Genomic DNA, 22,039 nt, shown 5'->3' on the forward strand with positions numbered 1-22,039 from the left:
GTACAGAATGAATACAGGAGACAAAACAAACAAAAGTGAGCTGAGGGAAAGCTAGCCTTTCAGAAAGTGATAAACACGTAATTGTTTTGGAGTTTCGCCTCAGCCAAAAGCAACGGAGTTTTCCCTGACAGGAGGCAGAGACAGAACTGAGATCTGAACAAACATGCTTTGATGCTGTTAACGTCACAGCTCGCCCCGGGCAACAACGCAAGGTTTTCACCAAATTATAAAGCAATAAAGTGTCTGTCTGTCCGTCTATCTAACTATCCGTCCACTATGCTTGACGCCACACAGTTTAAACGCATTCTGGACATTAGATAGAAATGATCCTAAAACAGCATTTGGAAACAATTTCACTTCAATAAGGCGGTGTTTTGAGTTTTCAGTTTTGAGAGGTCAAATTCACCCTTGAGAGCAAATTAATGGTTCTTTTTTCAAATCTATCACTATTTGCTATTATTGCATTATGGTAATTGTTAGTAAATTACTGCATTACATATAGGCAAGATTTTAATAGCCCAAAACAATGACTAAATAGCTAATTTGCTCTTGGTGAACATTATTTAACCCCTTTTGGCCTAAGTTAAGTCAGAAATGGAAGTAGGGGAGTAAGTTTTCACATATCAAATAAACATTATAAAGACAAATGTTTTTTATATATTCTTTGGAATAACATACACTGAAAAAGCATGCACAATAAAACCAGGAAAATTTATTCAATCAGTTTAATAGGATACATTTAGATTTTATGTTGACTTTAAAGATAGACATGCTGAAATTGCTACTATAAGCCTACAACCAGGAACTAGCAGCAAACTAAACCAGTGTGGACACAATTGAGAAACACTTCGTTGACTTTCTGAACTTTTCCATTATGTTTGATGTTGCACACTCTGAACATCAAAAGCTGTTCTCCTGCAATATACCTGCTCCTGTGATGATCTTAAAATGACAGCAAAGTCCTTTGGGTTTTTTTTTTAATGTGAACTACAGTGCTTCCTGTCTATACAAGTGCCCAACTGTAAATTGCATTGATAAGAAAACAGTTTCTTAATGATCTTAATACTTTCAAAAAGTTTTTTGTTGTTGAATTTTTAATATTATTTATATACTATTATATTTATTATTCTTTAATTTGTTTTATATTTATATTTATTATTTTTATATTTTCAGTTTTCATTTTAATTTTAGATGTAGTAATTATGTGCTTTTGTAATTTTTATTTGTGAATGTGGCCCTTAAATCTCCTTTGCCCCTCCCCCAATGTTTAAGATATGGTCACGCTCTTATTATGACATCTGCCTAGTCTCAGTGTAAGTTTCTGTATTCAAACATTCCCAGTTAATGAACTCATGACTACAGCTGTACGTCAAATCTAGTCCTTTCCACACTCTAACTCTGTCATGGGAATATCACTTTTATCATTATCTGGAGAAAATCAATCAAAATATCACTGCTTTCAAAATGACGTACTCACTCTAGCTCATCTGTAAGAGATAAACGTATGTTTTGAGCTTCACTCTCTCACCTTCTCTCTATCACTTCCATTAAAGTGAGAGAGAAACTCACATTACCAAAGGCCATGGAACAAAATTAGATTTCTGGAGGCATTCACACTTAAAGAGAGTATTGATCTCTGAGCGACTGTCACTGTCACTGTGTGTCTGCAGGATCGCTCTGACGTGACAAACGTCAAAGAATCTTTGAGAAGCTTTTAGAGCAAAAGAGAAAAGGTGAGGTAAAGTTGTCACGATTGATATTTGCCAGCTTTATGTGGCATAAAGTGGCATGTTTTGTCCTCTGAAGTCCACTTATGATGCTAGTTCAGACCATTTTCACCCTCTGTGACCCTTGGAATGAAACCTTTAAGACTTTTTTTGGTAAATAAACTTATGACTGGCTAATCTGCATATACTAGTGTTAATCTAGTCATTTTTTTTTCTCCTGTTTTGTCCTGTTTATTTAGCAAGGATGCATTAAAATGATCAAAAGTGACAGTACAGACTTTAATAATGCAATAAAAATGTATATTTCAAATAAATCCTGTTTTTTTTTTTTACTTTCTGTTCTTCAAAATATCCTGATTAAAAATGCATTATGGTTTCCACAAAAATATGAAGCAGCACAACTGTTTTCAACATTGATAATAATAATAAATGTTCTTGAACTTCAAATCAGCATATTAGAAGGATTTCTGAAGGATCATGTAACACTGAAGACTGGCCATCACAGGAACAAATTACATGTAAATACATATTCAAATAGAAAACAGTGATTTTACATTGTATTAACATTTCACAGTATTACTGTTTTTACTGTATTTTTGATAAAATAAATGCAGCATTGGTGAGCATAAGACACTTGTAAAAAAACATTTAAAAAATCTTACTGTCCCCAAACTTTTGAACAGTGTTGTTTAAATATAAATAAATATATTTTATAATATATCATTTTATTTGACTTTATAACATATTATAAAGATATTTTATTTATATAAAATATCAATATATTTTCCAATATTTTTACACTATGATGGGAAAAAAGAACAATGCAAGATACTGAACCATGTGTGAATATGTTTATGAAGCAGAAAATTGTAGAACGTTTTCAAATAACCCAGTCAGAGTTAATAAAGTCGGCAACAAACCCACTTAAATGCCGGTAAACTGAAATTTATACACAACCATAAATGTAATTATTAGGGCTGTAAGTTTAATGCATTAACTTAATTAATTAGTTATGAAAAAAAATTACGCGATTAAAATATTTTAACGCTGTTAAAGCGCTGGCCCCGCCCCCAGACCTGTACGTCATCTTACATTTCATACAGTTGACTTATGACAAATATGATGCAGGGCAACAACTCCATAAATGCAGTTATGCCCAAGATATTGGGGCAAAAATGCTCCTGTATGAGTTTTTGTCTCATATTTATATCATATGATAAGCGATATCACAAGAGCAGCGAGAACAATATCACACGAGTGCAAATGTGATTTTATACAACAGTTCAGTAAATAAGAAGTTAATATTGTGTTATAATTTAAACAATATTTTCTGTTTTTGCTCAGTTTTGCAACAATTATTACCTATAAAGCCACAGCAGAATTGCTGTGCATCTGTGAGCAATAGGGGTGGGCGGATCGATCCTAATATCGATATCGATACCAACGTTGGTATTGGTATCGGATCGATACTAACCTAATGAGATCGATACTTTAGGTTAAGTTTCTCTCCTCTACACTTAATACATTGCTTAATTCATTCAGCAAAGAGTAGACATGTCTGTGTGTGCATATGCTGCTCTTTTCACATCTCGTATGCAAACATTGCTGCTCCTCCCCTGCCTTAGTGTCTTGTTGTCATGCCATCACGTGACTCAGCGGCGCCAAGTGCAAGTGGATACTATTGGCTACAGCGAGAGATGGAACGGTAGAAATTCGCTACTGTAGTAACACCACCAACTTATCCACCTTATTTTTCAATGCAGAAGTAAGCTGTTTTCTGTGAATGTGTCCGCTTCATTAGGCACGGTAGGGAAATAACGAGAAAAATAACAATGTACAATAAACGGTAAAATTGTTTGTGCTATAACGCTGTGTGTTTATAATTAAGACAATACATTAAAATAATATGGTAAGAAACACCGGTTTGCAATATCAAGCTGCAAAACGAGCTGTTTTGTACAGCTAAAAATTGCTAGAAGTGGGTGAGACTGCAAGCCAGACCCATTAAATTTACAGAATTTGGCCTTTTTATACAGTATCACTGTCTTCAAACATTAAGCCACGTTAAACGTTTTCGTTTACTTTATAATGGTTTTCAGAGGAAAACACTTAACATGCCTGCACTTTGCATTCATATCCTAGGCTGTTGGCCTGCATATAGTTTGCATCATCAGAAAGATGTATACAGAGTTTAGCCTTTTAAAATTACTTTCTTAATGCATTAAGCCACGTTAAGTTTTTTTCTTTATAACTCTTTTCTGTGGGAGGAAAATGCTTAACATGAAAATTTACGCATTGCTTTCATATTCTGGGCTTCTTTGCTTGCAAAGTCCTTTCAGAACGGCAAAGAATATCCACACAGCTTTAAAGTGAATGTAGACAATATTTTTGTCATATCAACATTAGTTATTGTTAATTTTCAAGTATAATTGGTCATTTAAATGTATGTATTTAAAAGGAAAAGGTATCGGTATCAATGTCGGCGTTACTGGCCCTGTATTTAGTTGGTATCGGATCGATACCAAAATTTACAGTATCGCACACCCCTAGTGAGCAACGCAGCAGTGTTTAGTTTCTGAATGAATCCGCGCGAATGAATCAATGATTCAAAGACCCATTCATAAAGAGAGCCATTTACTTAATTCCTGAATGAATCAGCTGTTTGAATCAAATGAATGACTCATAAAGACATTTACCGCCACCTGCTGGCAGATTTAGTTTCTTATTTAGAGTATTATTTCATTAAAAAAAGGGGGAAAAAACAACAACTTTAAAGGGATAGTTCACCCCAAAAAAATGTAAATGTGTCCGCTTCATTAGGCACGGTAGGGAAATAACGAGAAAAATAACAATGTACAATAAACGGTAAAATTGTTTGTGCTATAACGCTGTGTGTTTATAATTAAGACAATACATTAAAATAATATGGTAAGAAACACCGGTTTGCAATATCAAGCTGCAAAACGAGCTGTTTTGTACAGCTAAAAATTGCTAGAAGTGGGTGAGACTGCAAGCCAGACCCATTAAATTTACAGAATTTGGCCTTTTTATACAGTATCACTGTCTTCAAACATTAAGCCACGTTAAACGTTTTCGTTTACTTTATAATGGTTTTCAGAGGAAAACACTTAACATGCCTGCACTTTGCATTCATATCCTAGGCTGTTGGCCTGCATATAGTTTGCATCATCAGAAAGATGTATACAGAGTTTAGCCTTTTAAAATTACTTTCTTAATGCATTAAGCCACGTTAAGTTTTTTTCTTTATAACTCTTTTCTGTGGGAGGAAAATGCTTAACATGAAAATTTACGCATTGCTTTCATATTCTGGGCTTCTTTGCTTGCAAAGTCCTTTCAGAACGGCAAAGAATATCCACACAGCTTTAAAGTGAATGTAGACAATATTTTTGTCATATCAACATTAGTTATTGTTAATTTTCAAGTATAATTGGTCATTTAAATGTATGTATTTAAAAGGAAAAGGTATCGGTATCAATGTCGGCGTTACTGGCCCTGTATTTAGTTGGTATCGGATCGATACCAAAATTTACAGTATCGCACACCCCTAGTGAGCAACGCAGCAGTGTTTAGTTTCTGAATGAATCCGCGCGAATGAATCAATGATTCAAAGACCCATTCATAAAGAGAGCCATTTACTTAATTCCTGAATGAATCAGCTGTTTGAATCAAATGAATGACTCATAAAGACATTTACCGCCACCTGCTGGCAGATTTAGTTTCTTATTTAGAGTATTATTTCATTAAAAAAAGGGGGAAAAAACAACAACTTTAAAGGGATAGTTCACCCCAAAAAAATGTAAATTATGTCATCATTTACTCAAACCTGAATTACTTACGTTCTTTTGTGGAACATAAAAAAAGGTATTTTGAAGACTGTTGGTAACAAAGCTGTTTTGGTTACCAATGACTTCCATTGCATGAACGTAAAAATCTGAGATGTTTCTCAAATCACCTTCTATGTTCCATGGTTTATGTTAGGCCACTGTATTTATGTGTAATAAGTTTTATGTTGAATCAAAAAATATTTCTTTCTAAAGCTACTATTTGTAATGTCTACTAAACACTTTCTCATTAAACACACAAATAATTTTAAATAATCTTTTGGGGGTATTTTCACAGCCAAATGTAATTTGCGATTAATTAAATCGACACATCATGTAATTAATTAGATTAAAAATTTTAATTGACAGCCTTAGTAATTATACACTCTCGTGTGTAAGACGACAAGCGAATGACGAAGATGAAGGAATTTAAACATTTATTTATTATTATCCACACGAAGACAGGTTATCCAAGACAGGAATACACACAAGGTACCATGGAAGACACCAGACAAAGAACTGAACTCAGGAGGGAACTAAATAAGGTAAATAACGAGGGGCAGACAGGTGACCTCGCGCCGCAGGAACAACAAAGGGAGGGACGGAGGGGGACTTAGGAGGAGGACAAAGGACTGGATGTGGGATGGTGACAGGGGATGGCAAAGGGCTGGCAGGAAGGCAGGCTGGCAAGACAAGTGGAGGCTCCGGACGACAACCAAAGTCCAGGGTGGAGCTGATGGAGGGAGGAGCCAGGAAGAAGCCAGGAGGGAGCAGGAGGAGCCAGGCAGGACCCAGGCCACAGCCATGATGGCGGCTCACGGTTGAGCCGATGGAGGGAGGAGCCATGGTGGAGAAAGGGCTGACGGCTCCAGGGGGCCGACCGACGGCGGCGGAGCAGGTAGAGGAGGAGCCCGAGGCGGAGATGGAGAGCCAGGGCGATGGGGAGGATCTGCGGAGCAGGTAGAGGAGGAGCCCGAGGTGGAGATGGAGAGCCAGGGCGATGGGGAGGATCTGGAGGGCCAAGGCGGAGCTGATGGCTCAGGCGACTGAGGCGGAGGCGTGGATCCGGAAGGCTGCGGTGGAGCCGGAGCGACAGAGGACTGAGGTGGAGCCGGAGAGAAGGAGGGGCCTGACAGAGCGACGAGGTGTAGCCAGAGGAGTGGAGTCCCGAGGCGGAGGATGGTCAACGACAGACCAAGGCGGAGGGATGAGCGAGCCTGGCGGAGCCAGTGGACTGATGGGCCACAGTGGAGAGGAGGGAGCTAGGAGTGATGGTGGAGCCGCTGGGTCGAAGGGCTGAGGTGGAGTCCAGGACTCGGAGGCCGGAGGTGGAGACAAGGGATCCTCCAGCCATGACGCCGATGGAGACTGGCAGACCCGTGGCAATCCCACCGCACAGATGCTGGGCTGAGGGTGAGCAGAGGGACTGCCAGAAGACAGCGGTGGAGATGGTGAGGACTGGTACAGAGGTGGTGGGAGAGGGAGGCTGGGCGGGAGTTCAGGATGCTCAGGGGGATTAGGGACGGTGTGTGCTGCCACACACACACCACAAGGCCACTCCCAACACCAGGAGCGCCAGTGACAGGGGAACGACCTCTGTGGTAATTTCAGGACAGATAAGGGCCTTTCGCACCGCGGGAACCTTTTCATAGTACCAGAACTAATTGTGGAACTGCCCACTTTTTGCCATTTTTGCACCGCCGGAACTGGGTGCGATTTTAGTACCGGACCAAATTAGCTCCTACTCCGGAGCAGGGTCTAACCAGCACAACTGGTACTAATCGTGAAGTAAGTAGACATTGATTGGCCAAACGCGTACGAAAACCCCCTCCCCCGCCATGATTTAAAACGCCGTGTAAACATACTGTAAACATTGTGTCAACTTATTTAGCAAGAACTAATTGTGGAACTACCCACTTTTTGGCGTTTTCGCACCGCCGGAACTGGGTGCGATTTTAGTACCGGACTGCTTTTTTCGAGAACCAAATTAGCCCCTACTCCGGAGCAGGGTCTAACCAGCACAACTGGTACTACCCGTGACGTAAGTAGACATTGATTGGGCAAACGCGTACGAAAACGCCCTCACCCACCATGATTTAAAACACTGTGTAAACATACTGTAAACATTGTGTCAACTTATTTCGCAAGTATGGAGAACAGCGATAGATGGATGGACGCAAATCGTCCCAGTACTTTAGTACTGTACATTTAGTTCTGGAACTAAAGCGGTGCGAAAGGCCCTATAGTCAATTCAGGGCAGACAGATAATTCATGGCAGGCAGATAGTTCAGACGAAGTCGGGAGAAGAGGGGCCATGTCTGCATAAATATCCCAATCATAGTCCACTGAGCTCAGCTCACCCTCAGCTATGGTGCAGTGGGCGGAGCTTCCTTCCACGCTCTCGCTGACCATGGCGCCAGCTTTCGCACTCTGGCTCCACGGCGATCCTCAGCTCTGTCGCTCCATTATGCGATGGCTCGTCGATCGTGGCGGGCTCAGGTTCTCTGTCATCGGTGGGCTCTGGCTTTTGCTCCGCGCAGCGGGGTGATGGTGGGCAGGGCTCTGGGCTGGCGGCCACGATGGGTGATGATTCTGAGTTGGCAACGGTGAGAGGGGATCCACTAAGCAACTGGGCCAAATCTATATATTCTGCCAGGGTCCACCTGGACTCGCCCCCTGGCATTAGTTGGGTGATGCTCTCGTCCAGACCACCCCAGAAACAGTCCACAAGTGTCCAATGGTCTAAGGGAGCATGATGACAGCAGGTAAGAAACTCCGCTACATAGATCTCAAGGGGACGGCCATTTTGATAAATAGAACAAAGTATATCCACTGGATCCATAATAACAAAAGAAAAACTAAAAATAAATAAACGCAGGGATACACGACCCTTTACTTTCTCTTGGTCTGGTGTTCTGTCACAGTCTCGTGTGTAAGAAGACAAGCAAACAACGAAGATGAAGGAATATAAACATGTATTTATTATTATTCACACGAAGACAGGTTATCAAAGACAGGAATACACACAAGGTACCATGGAAGACACCACACAAAGAACTGAACTCAGGAGGGAACTAAATAAGGCAAATAACGAGGGGCAGACAGGTGAATGGGGTTAACCAATGATGAACTAACAAGAACAGGAACATAACCAAATAAGGAAAAACAGGAACTGGAAGGAACTAACAGAAATGGACTAAACTAAAAGTTCATAACTATGACATATACATCTTATATCTGCACAAAATTACAAAAAAAGCACAAGTAAACTTCAACTAAATCACACCCTAGTCAGAATGAGTTGTGAATAAGTTTTTTTCTGTAACAACATACTGAAACACGCACAAATAACTAAAAAACTAAAATATAAAGATTTCACAACATTGTATTGCAATAGTTTCACTATAATTTTATTTCCGGAGTTGATACATGTTTAAATTAATAGATAAAAACTATAGTATTTGGTTTAATTTAGCATGTTCTTGTCAACTAAAATGTTATTTCTTTCGACTAAAATATTAGTCTGAATAAACTTGGCAAATTTGAATGAATTTGACATGGCAAAACATTGAGAGTTTAAATGATTTTTTCACCAAAAGACAAAAAAACTAAGACTAAAATAAAATAAAAACTGTGTAAAAGTTAACAAGTTCACACAGGGTGGGCCAAACTGCTGAATACTGAACTCTTAACTCTGAAGACCCCTAAATAAAGTTCAAACCTACAGCTGTTTGGTTACCAGTCAAAAAAGTCATTATTTTGTAGGGTACCTTACTGCCTGCTGTCCTGCTCCGGCTGTATTACACACCAGCAACAAGATCTTCACCATCCCGTCAGCCTGGTTCAGGAACTCGGAGGACAGCGCTCCGGACGCAGCCAGTCTGTGACCCTCCGGCCCAGACAAGGTGTATGGAGAGGACGGAAGACTGTGGTGCAACCCTGGGATGAGAGGGAACCAAGGAGAGGTAGATGTCACCTCCTAACACGCCTAATCTGTGGGCAGATTTATCGTCTGTGCCTCCATATAGCCAAATAATGTCAAATTTTATTGTATGACAAAACAAGGTGACATAAGCATGAATAAAGAGAGGAAGAGAGTCACAGAGAGAGAGAGAGAGACAGATGGAGACATGCAAATAGAGCACAGCAGACAGCAGACTGAACACAGTGGGGTGTATGATCTGACGCCAGCCTTCACACACATACACATACATACTAAATGGACGTCAAGCTTTCAGATGTTGTCTTTCAAATAAAGTATGACTGGGCAGCAGCCATTAATTAAGTACCCAGAACAAACTACCCAAAAAAGGCCAAAGACTGGTATATAATTTCTTTTCCAAAAGTCACCCAGTTGAATTTATCAGGGACAGAAGAGCCGTATCTTCAAGGTGACAGCATTAAAAGTGTGTTATTTCTGCACCTTGAACATCAACACACACAATTGGAACTTTGAAATGACTTTGAAATGGTTTAAAAGATGCTCCTTATAGGACAAACAAATGGACCCGCCTCAAGACTCTATTGCTATTGGTTGAGCCAATGTCGTTGTGTCGGGCTGGTCTGGATGTGCAAAAAGAGGCATAATAATACTTTTCAGGAGAATTTATTACTTAAAGTTTTCTCGGCACATTAAATTGAGACAGTTTATTAACTTCGTTAATTTAGCACTTTAACACCTGACAGCTTTAATAATTTACTAACAAAAAGTACCCAAAACTTCCATGCATTTGTGTACCATATTGTTGGATATGTACCATATCGGTACCATGATACACCTGTCAGGGTTATGAACTTTAGTTTTGTCCTTTTCTATAACATGTCTGCCTGTTCTGTGTTTCCACTGTGTTTTGCTTCGCTCCCCGTGACCTAGTTTTCCTTGGTTGCCCTGATTAGTTCATTCTGCTCACCTGTGTTCATTCTATTATGTCATTAGTCTCTCTCTTGCGTTTGTATAAATTCTTCCCATTTCTGTTCTGTCCTGGTCAGTTATTATTTTGGTCTACACGTTGTGCTACCCCAGCTCCTCGATTCCTTGTGTTTGCTTTGTGGATTATAATAAAAGACTGTTATTGGATTACTCCTGCGTCGTGCACCACCTTAGAGCACAGCAACGTGACAACACCATACACTGCTGTTAAAAAGTTTGGGCCAATTTTATTTTATTTTATATTGAATTAAATTAATACTTTCAGTTAGTGAGGGTGCATTAAATTGATCAAAAGTGACTGTAAAGACATTTATAATACAAAACATTTGACAAATGTTACAAAACATTATTTCAAATAAATGCTGTTCTTTTGAGCTTTCTGTTCAAAGTTCCTGAAAAAATGTATCACAGTTTCTACAGCAATGCAGCACAACTGTTTTCAATATTGATAATGTTTCTTGAGCAGCAAATCAGCATATTAGAATGATTTCTTAAAGATCATGGGACTTTGAGGACTAGAGTAATGATGCTGAAAATTCACCTTTGCCATTACACAAATAAATTAAATTTTTAAACATATTCAAATAGAAAACAGTTACTTTAAACTGTAATAATATTTCACAATTTTACTGTTTTTAATGCATTTTGATCAAATAAATGCATCCTTAGTGAGAGACTTTAAAAAAAAAAAAATCATACTCCAGCAGCAAACTTTAAAAACAGTAGTGTATATTCATGTCAATAAATTAAAAAACAGGAAACAAACACATCAGTAAAGCACACATTACGTCATGCAGGTAAGCACTTTGAAAACTGGTCCGTTTATAAGTATATAATGAGAAAAATAATAAATTCTCTCTGGATCTGAATGTCATAGTCTGTCTAGCTACTATCTGTCAAAGCTCCTTTCAATCATTCACTCTCATTTGCATAAACACTGGCTTATGACTTCAAGTTTAATGGCAAATCAGCTTGACGATGGCGATCAGCAAGACCGTTACACGTTATGAACACATTACAACTAGAAGGTCACATGTGCCATCAGGGACAGATGGAGTACTGGCTGGCTTTTTAATCAAGAAGGGACATTTTTATGGCTGAACATCAGGACAGCTGTGCTTCCCAGCATTCTGTCTCAAGGTCTTTTCATATACGGTTTTGAAAATGAAGAATAGGAAGGTGTGACCTGAGCTGACTTTAAGTGGCTATGCTCATGCAGTCTCTCTTCTTTCCTGTCACTCGATGAACCCCACTGAATCTGTTTGAGGTTATCACTCAAAAGTAACACTGTGAGATTGTTAATTAAACACCTCTCCTCTCCACAGATCTCCACTGTAGAGACTGTAATTCAGCCCTCCCGTATGCAGTCCAATAGAAGAAGACATACACGGTGCTTATAAGAGCATGTCAGAGTGCAAACACTCATGTCGGAGTGCAAATGAAATAATAATTGATGATTAACTGACCATAATTGACGATTAGTCATAAAAGTCAATTAATAATCTATTAATAATTGTAATAATCATTAGATAAACCTATTTTAAAAAGAATCATTTGTTGCAGCCCTACATGCATTTATAATCGATATGCCCGGTTAAAGTATTGCTTCATTTAAAGAGCGTGTTATCAGAGCTGTAGTGCTGACTGTATTGTGAACTTCAGAGTTGTTGTGCTTCATTCAGAATTAAAGGGATAGTTTACCCAAAAATGAAAATTTTGTCATCATGTTGGTAACCATTGTTTGGCAAGAATGTTGGCAACCAAACAGTTGACGGTAGCTATTGACTTTCATATGATGGAAAAAAATTATATGGAAGTCAATGGCTACTTTGACTGCATCAGCTGTTCGGTTACTAACATTCCTCAACATATCTTCTTTTGTGAAGAACGAAATTAGGTTTGGAACAACTTGAGGGTGAGTAAATGATGACAGAATTTTCATTTTTGAGTCAACTATCCCTTTAAAGAACTTCAGAATAAAGGAAGCAAAATGCATACTTCAAATTCGATGCTCTAATTTAGCCAAAATTGCATGTTTTGTAGTTATATTAATCTATACCCCCAATTTCAGTCAGAAACACAACTCTTATATTTGGATAGGGATGATATTAAAACCTAAAAGGTGCCTATAATCCTGAAAAACATCCTCTACAGTTGGCTACATTTACCTGAGATTCGTGCAGATCCACCCCTGATGTAAAGGGGCGGAGCTTGGAAGGCATAGATGATGTCACTCTCTGCTATGCTGGTCAAGTCATCGTCATCAAAGAACGAGCGCTGGAAACCTGTTGTGTAGATCTCTGCCAATATTACCTAGAAGAACAGAGAATTAAAAACGGAATAAAATCACTCAATTATTGCAGTTATTATTATTATTAAATATAGAGATAAAATTCCATTTACATTTATTTGAAACACATCTCACATTTGTCAAGCTTATCAATCAATTCACATTTATTACCAGTGATACCAATAATAGCTGTTACATTTTAGGCATTAAAATAATAACTAACTATAAAATAATCCTCTGATTTTTCCGCATACCATGCAAATACCATAGCATATGATTATGATAATCTTTCGGGATCGTGGCATATATCAAAGTCCTACATTATTACCATCTGACACGATCACTGTAGCAATGCAGGAGATTTGGTCAGGTGATATACTGTGTGCAGGCATGAGGTCTGTTTGTGTGATACTGTGTGCACCTGTCACCTGATCAGGAGAGATCTTGCCCTCATCTGCCAGCATCCGGCGCAGACATGCCAAAGAGCCAAAGAGAGGCACAGCGAGCCCCACTCTCAGATACCGCTGCCCTTTACTGCTAAACACCAAAGTCACACACACTGGTCTGCAGAAAGAGAAGAAAACGCATCCTTTATGATCTAAAAGCAGCTTTTACATTTAAAATGTTAATGATAGCAATAAAGGGCATCTTGAAATCTCTGTAAAGGGCTACAAAAGTGAGTGGGTGTGGCTTAAGCAGGTGGGTGTGGCTAAAGAATGAATCTGATTGGTCACTAAGTTACGTATCTGTGTATTCTGACCATACAATATACACTACCATTCAAAAGTTTGGGTTTGTACAAAAGTCTGTACAATTTTTTTTTAAATACATCTCTTATACTGCTTTCTAACTTATTTCAATTTCTGTGTTTATTTGCTGTGATGCAAAGCTGAATTTTCAGCCTCATTACTCCAGTCTTCAGTGTCACATGATCCTTCAGAAATCATTCAAATATGCTGATTTGCTGCTCCAAAAACATTTCTTATTATTATGAATGTTGAAAACATGTTCTTTTTTCATGACTCGAACCGCATTTACTTGAAACAGAACTCTTTTGTAACAATATAAGTGTCTTTCCTGTCACTTTTGATTAATTAAAGCTATTTTGCTGAATAAAAGTAGTAATTTCTTTAAAAAATATTACTGACCCCAAACTTTTGAATTCTTTATAGCTCTTGCTAAAGTGATGCCATCTTCTCCTAAGTGACATCATCTACTACTGTACCATTATTTATACTGTCATCTAGTTTTCCTCCACTATTACAACCCTGCTGATATATGACCTAAAGAAGCCGGATCCGCATCCGGCTTCGCTACCGTTCAGACGTTCTTGCTTACTGCTCTGCGCTTTGCTCCCTATTTCTGTACTTTTCTTAGCACTTTGAATTACCATTGTGTATGAAATGTGCTATATAAATAAACTTGCCTTGCCTAAAGCTTGAAAACGTCCTTCTTAGACATAAACTACTGTGAATAAGGGTGGCGCTGGGGTAAACGCTGAATGAATTTCCAGAAGAAATAAGGTAAAAAGTGCCACACCTCAAACAGTTTACTTTCCTTTTAACTGGTCATGTGTTCTGTCCTAAAGGAATAGTTCAACCAAAAATGAAGATTGTATCATCATGAAACCTGTAAGAGACTTCCTTTATTTCTTGGAACACAAAAAGAGAAAAATATATCAGAATGTTCAAACTGAAGCTAATATTCATTGAAGAAGACTTCAGTTGCAGTCTGTTCCTCAGACAAAGTTATCATATGAACTGTAGTGCTTAAGTCTTATTAATTATTTTAAGATGATTTACAGTGTTTTTTGGAGCTTGACAGACCCTGGTTTGCATCTACTTCTACTGTAAGAGGAGAGCAGCTCATATTTTCTGCAAAATCTTTGGTGTTGAATAAATGAATTCATTAGAAAAATAAATAAATTATGACAAAATTCAATTTTGGGTTAACAATTCCGATTTTGGGTGAATGTTTAGGTAAATATTGCCATATAAGATGCGCTTTAGGTGCCCTTTATTATTTAAGCCTATTGTATTCATTAGGATATTGATATAAGAACTGTTTTTGTCAAACAAGTTTCAAACTTCCTTCAAACCAGTATAAAATTTCATACCGGTTTCATCCCTCATAACCAGTATAACCGGTATTACCATGTATCATTGAAAAGCTGGTTTATATAAACATGTATATACAGAAACATTATACATTATAGCATGTGTGGGACAATAGTTGTGCATTTGTGAACGTGAGGGTGTTCATTTCCTCCAAAAAAAGGATTTCCCTGGCAATCCATCTGCTGCCTTTGGTTTGAATGCTTCATTGTTTTTGAGTCCAGAGAGGCAAAAATGTTAGAATACAACCACGGCAAGAAAAACAATTACATTTTTGCATGAATCAACGACTTCAAAAGGCTTCAGTTTGGTACAACTGTACTCACCTTGTCTGTCTTAGAGGAATAGGGAGGGAAATGCACAGAAAAGGATCAAACGTGTTGCTCTGCTTAAGACAATGCGGGCATGTCAGAGATGACCTGGAAAAAAAGAGCGGGGAAAAAGATGGTTAAACAGCAACAAAAGAGTAGCAGAAAAGCAAATATATACAAATATTATATAATAAACACACAAACAATCAAGCTATTAGCCATTGTATTGCATGAATGAGCCTCAAGGGATGTTCAGTGGAACAGGAAGTGATGTCACAGGGAAGAGGAAGCACAGAACGTCTCTTGGGAAGAATTATTATTGTAGCTACGGAAACTGATGCTCACAAAATCACAATTGCAGTTTTTTGCATCATCCTTGCCCCTCATTTACAGAATGATTTCAAACTCACTACATAGACTTATTCAGAATGGCTTTGATTATGAAGCATCTATCTATCTATCTATCTATCTATCTATCTATCTGTCTATTCTTCTTAGAGTATCTCTAACAATCATAAATACTAATGCCTTTTTAATTTAAACAATAGGCCTACTTCTTCTCCCTGCTAGCTCTTGCCAGGTCAGTGTTGTGGAGAAACAAATAAAGAGAGGTGGCTAGAGATATTTTTAGAGTATTAAGGAAAGCCCTGTTCATCTCCGGCAGCTGTCAGAGTGTTAGGTGGAGACTTCAGCATTTTAACTCTGAGCTCTTCGGCTGCAGTTCTCCCACATATGTCTTACTGCAGAAGACAAACGATGCAGCAGCAGCGCTCCACTTACACAGAATAAGATAACCTGATCCAAGTCTGTGTGGATAGTAAATTTTCAGGTATAAGAACCCAAATGATCTCAATCACTATAATTTCAAATCTTGTGTTGTTGTTGTCATCAAAAAGAAATGAGGAGATCATTTTTTTTATAATAAACACATTTAAAACAATTCTTACAAGAGGTGAGCATACACAGACTTTTTAAACAACTTCTCACTGTTTAAAAAGCAATCCGATAATCACAATCCTAAACTGTAGTTTGTGATTGGTTGACTAAAAGAGTCATTCTTTTGGAAATTGGTTGGACTACATTGTTTAAGCTGCATAATTAACTAAGGAGAACCAATTCATGAGGATAATTTGCTCTGTATGTTTTTGATTCACTAAAAAGATCCAGCTCACAAGAGGCATTTAATTGGGAGTTGGACTATACTGGGCGCTCTGTTGCCGCATACTAGCATGTGACTCTTACTACTTTTACATTTCTATGACAGAAATAGTAAGAGTAGTATGTTTGAATGTGGTTCCAAATTGAGGATGTGTTTGATTCATTAAAAAGATTCAGCTCATAACAGTCATCGTTGTATGTTTCGTACTTTCATTCAGTACAGTGTACTGTTCACATCAGAACCGAACGTCATTGTTTTTTCTGTATTTTTTTAATGGGGCTGAATAAAAACCCGTTCTCGATTCCCAAACTTGCTATTTACCAAATCCCAACTTCTAAGCAGAAATTTAACATACCAGTTCACAACACACTTTTCCTTGAACCGCAGGGATGTCTCAAAATAACTGAGTGCTTCATTACAGATGAAGAATATGCAAATCTGTTTAATTAATACAAAGTGGCCTATGATAATAAACTTCCCAGACAAAAGAGGCCATCAAATGGATTATTTATCTCGAGACACAGTCAACACATATAAACAAACAAAGAGAATTTCCCAAGTGCACCATTATCACATTGAGAAAATGGGAACAATTTGTAACGTTTGAATCACTTTCAATCGTTAATAGAGAATCAACTTTACTAACATCAACTAACATCAATATATATACACTTTTTTTTCTCAAATTAAAGAAGTATGGGCTCTGAGTCTCTGACATGTACTTAAGTAAGAAGTACCCATTACTACCTGTTTAAGTTTCATGCTGGGAACTGGACCTCACATCATATTGACACATTAATACAAAATAACTTACATTTAAAATTTTGTTAGCTAATGAATGTATCAAGGCTGAACAACCACCATGTAGAACAGGGCAGGACTGGGACAAAATTTCAGTCAAGGAAATATCACACTCATCCAGGCCATCCCATACACCCACAACAAATCCTGAAACCACGGACAACCCTATTTGTTTGTATGGCAATCACATTAAAAAAAAAAGGTTTAAAACCTTAGGTTGGGGCCGAACAAAATAATAATAATATTAATAATAATTAATAATAATAATAAAGGTTCCATCTTGAACTGCACCTTCACTTCCATTTTCCTTTTCATTCTCTTCATTTTCCATGATATCTCTATCTCTGTGCCTCTTTTTTTCACTAATTTTCTTGTACCTGTCACTTTTCCCATCAGCCATCTACTGTTAAGAACAGAACTGTCTCCACCTTGTTGCAAAACAACCACCTCATTGTATTCTGTTTGCAATAACATAACTTTAAGTTCAATTTAAAGCATCACATCATAACCATGTGTTGTTGTTTTATCTTAAATTGACTTAAATACTAGATTTAACAAAACTATATTTTCTAAATGGCATAAATTAATTAACCATGGTTTATTACAGTAAAAGTATAGTAACAATGTTTTTTTGGCTGATTGATTACAATCTGTTTTAATTTACAACCATAGTTTTACTTCAGATTTCATGGATAGACTATGGTTAGTGTAGCAAAACCATGGTTAATTTGTGGTTTGTGGTTTGTGGTTTAACTATAACCACGGTTTTTGGTTTTAATTTTCGTAAGGGTTGTATTGTTATCTGCCCTAGCTCCCTCTAAACGCATTACAAAATTATTTTATAACATTTGTTTGCTAAATTACTACTGTAACTTTACAGTAGGTAATAATGATGGCATTTTGAATACAGTATTTTGAGTGATGATAGTAATTTCAGTGAGAGATGGTTTGGTCTGAACTTCCTTGCAATTATTGAAATTATTGATGCTGTGGATCAATGGTGCAACAGATCTATCTATCTATCTATCTATCTATCTATCTATCTATCTTCAACTGTTGCACTGTACTGGTGGATTCCGTGTGGTCTGTTAGTTGATTGGCTGATTAACGTGTTTTTTTTTAAATGGCCACTGAGCAACACTATGATGAAATGGCAGATATTTATTAAAAGTACAGCAAAAACATGAGTTACTTCCTTTAGGAGCAGATGGCTAGTATGCAAAGCCACTAATTACATTTCTCACGAACGAGAGGTTCAGCCTGCGTCACACATTTAATCAGTGTTTTATATCAACGTTGCGTGTTCAGGCTTGCTGATGTCTGAACTGCAGGCCAGGTGTTTGCGCAGAACTTTTTTGTCAGCAGTTGGGTGATGAACAGTAATTTTCGACTGTTGCCAGTGATTCAACATAAAATTGAAGTAAAATGAACAAATTAACCAGCTAGCAGCAGATGGAGGGTGGGAAATACAGAGATGTGGATGTCAAAAGAGAAGGATAAAGTAATGTAATGATGTCTCAGAATGACAGTGAGAACACAGGTAACAGCTTAAGCGAGGCAAGATGAGTGACAAACTGTTCAGACGCATGTCAGTCCAGAACTGCAGTGAAAGCAGTGGGCAAAACTGCATCTGCTAAAACTGCTCACAAATGTTTTACTTACTGGAGCGAGAAGAAGATTTAGAGGGAATATGTGTGTTAGGATGAGGTGGTCGATCTTTTTTAATGTTAAAATACTTTCTCTTATCACAGTTGAAAGGGATAGTTCACATTATTAACTTGCCCTCAAGTTGTTTCTTTCTTCTCTCTAACAAAATTGAAGATATTTTGAAGAAACAGTTGATGGTAACCAAACAATTGATGGTGGCTATTAACTTCCATAGTAAGGAAAAAATGCTATGGGAGTCAATGGCTACAATTAACTGTTTGGTTACCAACATTCTTCAAAATATCTTCTTGTGTGTTCAGCAGAAGAAAGAAACTGATACAGGTTTAGAACAACTTGAGGGCAAGTAAATGATGACAGAACTTTCATTTTTGAGTGAACTTTAATATGCAGAAGCAATTTTAAACTGTACTGTTTATTACAGCATTTCATCAAAGTAACAATGTCTCAACCAATGGTGAGGGTGGAACTATCTGCTTTGTTGACCGATGAAAGACGAAAAGTCCATTTGGTGACACTGATGGCATAGAAAATACATATTTGACTCTTTGTTTAGGTGGTGTGTGCACACCAAAAGTGAATTTATTATTAAAGCAATTAGATTATATACAAAGTCGATGCAAAGACAAGATATTCGTGATATTAGCATAAATAAAAAAAACCTCAAGCTCACTAAAGTAAACAGTCACCAATTAAATAAGAATAAGAAACTAATTCCAATGATAAGAATAAGAAGAATAAGAATTATAAAAATAAGAAACTAATTACAATTGATCTTTCTGTCCACCCTCATAAAGATGGGCATCTCAGGAGCCGCACTCCAATGGTGCAAGTCTTACCTCTCAGATAGGTCTTTCAGGGTGTCTTGGAGGGGTGAGGTTTCTAAGTCACAACTTCTTGCTACTGGGGTTCCTCAAGGCTCAGTGCTTGGACCTCTTCTTTTCTCCATCTACATGTCATCGTTAGGATCTGTCATTCAGAAGCATGGCTTTTCTTATCACAGCAATGCTGATGACACTCAACTCTACTTCTCATTCCAACCAGATGATCCGACGGTAGTTGGTCGCATTGCAGCCTGTCTGAGAGACATTTCTAGCTGGATGAAGAACCATCACCTTCAACTCAACCTTGCTAACACAGAACTGCTCGTGGTCTCAGCCAACCCAGCACTTCATCACAACTTCTCTATAAATCTGTGTTCGTCAACCATAACTCCTTCCCGGACAGCCAGGAACCTTGGAGTTGTGATCGATGATCAGTTAAGCTTCACAGACCATATTGCTACAACGGCCCAGTCCTGCAGATTTGCCTTATACAACATTAGGAAGATTAGACCCTTCCTATCAGAGCAAGCTGCACAACTCCTTGTCCAAGCTCTTGTTCTCTCCAGACTGGACTATTGTAATGCTCTCTTGGCCGGCCTCCCCGCATGTACTATCAAGCCTCTGCAACTGATCCAGAATGCAGCAGCGAGAGTGGTCTTTAACGAGCCGAAAAAAGCTCACGTTACACCTCTCTTCATCAGTTTACACTGGTTACCAGTAGCTGCTTGCATCAAATTCAAGGTACTGATGTTTGCCTACAAGACAACAACTGGCGCTGCACCAATATAAATCTGTTCAATACTCCCGCACTCTATGAGCACCATCTTCACATGCACATATAGCGAAATGAGTTCTCTTTCGCTGCTGACTGTGTTTCAATGTCTTAAAATCACCTGTTTTTAAACCACAATGCTTAAAAACGCGTGCAAACGATACGTTTTCATGACCATGTAGCACAGCAAAGTCATACGAGACGATAGTCAAAAATCTCTACCGGTTGACAAATTTCTACCAGTTAATTGTGTCTACCGGTATATCATCCATCCCTGGCGCTAGCAACACCAAAGTAATGGGTTTGATGCCCAAAGAATGCATGAACTGATAAACTGTATACCTTGAATGCAACACGATTTGGATCAAAGCATCTGCCAAATGCATAATTGTCAAACAACCATTTTAGTGGCTTGGCCTTTTGTTTTTAAAGATGTATAAATTACATCTGTATTACATATATGTTTAGTTACATGTTGAGTCAAAAATTCTGCTTCAGTATATGAGCCTACAGTACATGGTGTCCTAAAAAGTGTTGGTTTAGATAAAGATTACATAAAGAAATATGCCCTGAGTTGTCTTTACACACAGTAAAATCAGCAGTGTAATATTTGCAGTGTTAAAAGTTATTAATTCCCAAAGAGTTGAATTAACAATCTACAGTGTTAAACAGTACTCGTGTTCAGTGTTGCTATATGGTGTAATTTCACTTTTACACTAAAAGTGCGGAATAAAAAACCCCTCCGAATTGTCTGGATTCCGCCCTTCAATGACTGCTGCCTCGCAATGCGACAACGCCATTTTATCTTCAAGCGACCGAGACGTAAGTTGGATTGCTTTTCTCTTTATAAAACTACACGGGAAAAATATTTTTGTTGATAATTTTACTCAAAATATGATTGGTGGTGAACACATTTAGAGATTACTAACTGCGCATGTTTTTGTCAGGTTTAGTGTTAAGTTCATGTTCGTGAGGTGCAGAGATGTAACGTTAAGTTACAGAAGAGTGTGAAAGTTTCTCATGCCGCTTCGATTTCCTGAAAAAAGGTGATTAATGTTACGTGTAAAATAACTTTTTGGAATGGGCTTACAATTTATGTTATATATGCTTTTAGCTTCTTTCATTTTGGTTTGCTGACAGATCCTCTAGCCTCCATTCCCGCCGAGGCCTGGTTTTACTCACTGTCTGGAGTGCAGTAAAGTTGTTTTTATGTTGGCAGTGGTCTTTAACGAGCCGAAAAAAGCTCACGTTACACCTCTCTTCATCAGTTTACACTGGTTACCAGTAGCTGCTTGCATCAAATTCAAGGTACTGATGTTTGCCTACAAGACAACAACTGGCGCTGCACCAATATAAATCTGTTCAATACTCCCGCACTCTATGAGCACCATCTTCACATGCACATATAGCGAAATGAGTTCTCTTTCGCTGCTGACTGTGTTTCAATGTCTTAAAATCACCTGTTTTTAAACCACAATGCTTAAAAACGCGTGCAAACGATACGTTTTCATGACCATGTAGCACAGCAAAGTCATACGAGACGATAGTCAAAAATCTCTACCGGTTGACAAATTTCTACCAGTTAATTGTGTCTACCGGTATAT

General features: G+C 38.0%; 1 protein-coding gene across 1 annotated transcript in view; it reads right to left on the reverse strand.

Annotated features, from left to right (window-relative positions):
• The window catches only part of LOC107672694 (ubiquitin carboxyl-terminal hydrolase 43-like), an 85,499-nt gene that overhangs the window by 25,121 nt on the left and 38,339 nt on the right, over nucleotides 1-22,039 (reverse strand). Inside the window, exons 4-7 of the mRNA XM_016466002.1 lie at nucleotides 15,230-15,322; nucleotides 13,218-13,353; nucleotides 12,668-12,812; nucleotides 9,340-9,508 (exon numbers count right to left, since the gene is read on the reverse strand). Coding sequence (XP_016321488.1) covers nucleotides 9,340-9,508; nucleotides 12,668-12,812; nucleotides 13,218-13,353; nucleotides 15,230-15,322 — 543 coding nt within the window. The remainder of the gene's footprint in view (nucleotides 1-9,339; nucleotides 9,509-12,667; nucleotides 12,813-13,217; nucleotides 13,354-15,229; nucleotides 15,323-22,039) is intronic.

Source organism: Sinocyclocheilus anshuiensis, unplaced genomic scaffold (genome assembly GCF_001515605.1).
Source record: "Sinocyclocheilus anshuiensis isolate Anshui unplaced genomic scaffold, SAMN03320099.WGS_v1.1 scaffold504, whole genome shotgun sequence".
Taxonomy (NCBI): domain Eukaryota; kingdom Metazoa; phylum Chordata; class Actinopteri; order Cypriniformes; family Cyprinidae; genus Sinocyclocheilus; species Sinocyclocheilus anshuiensis.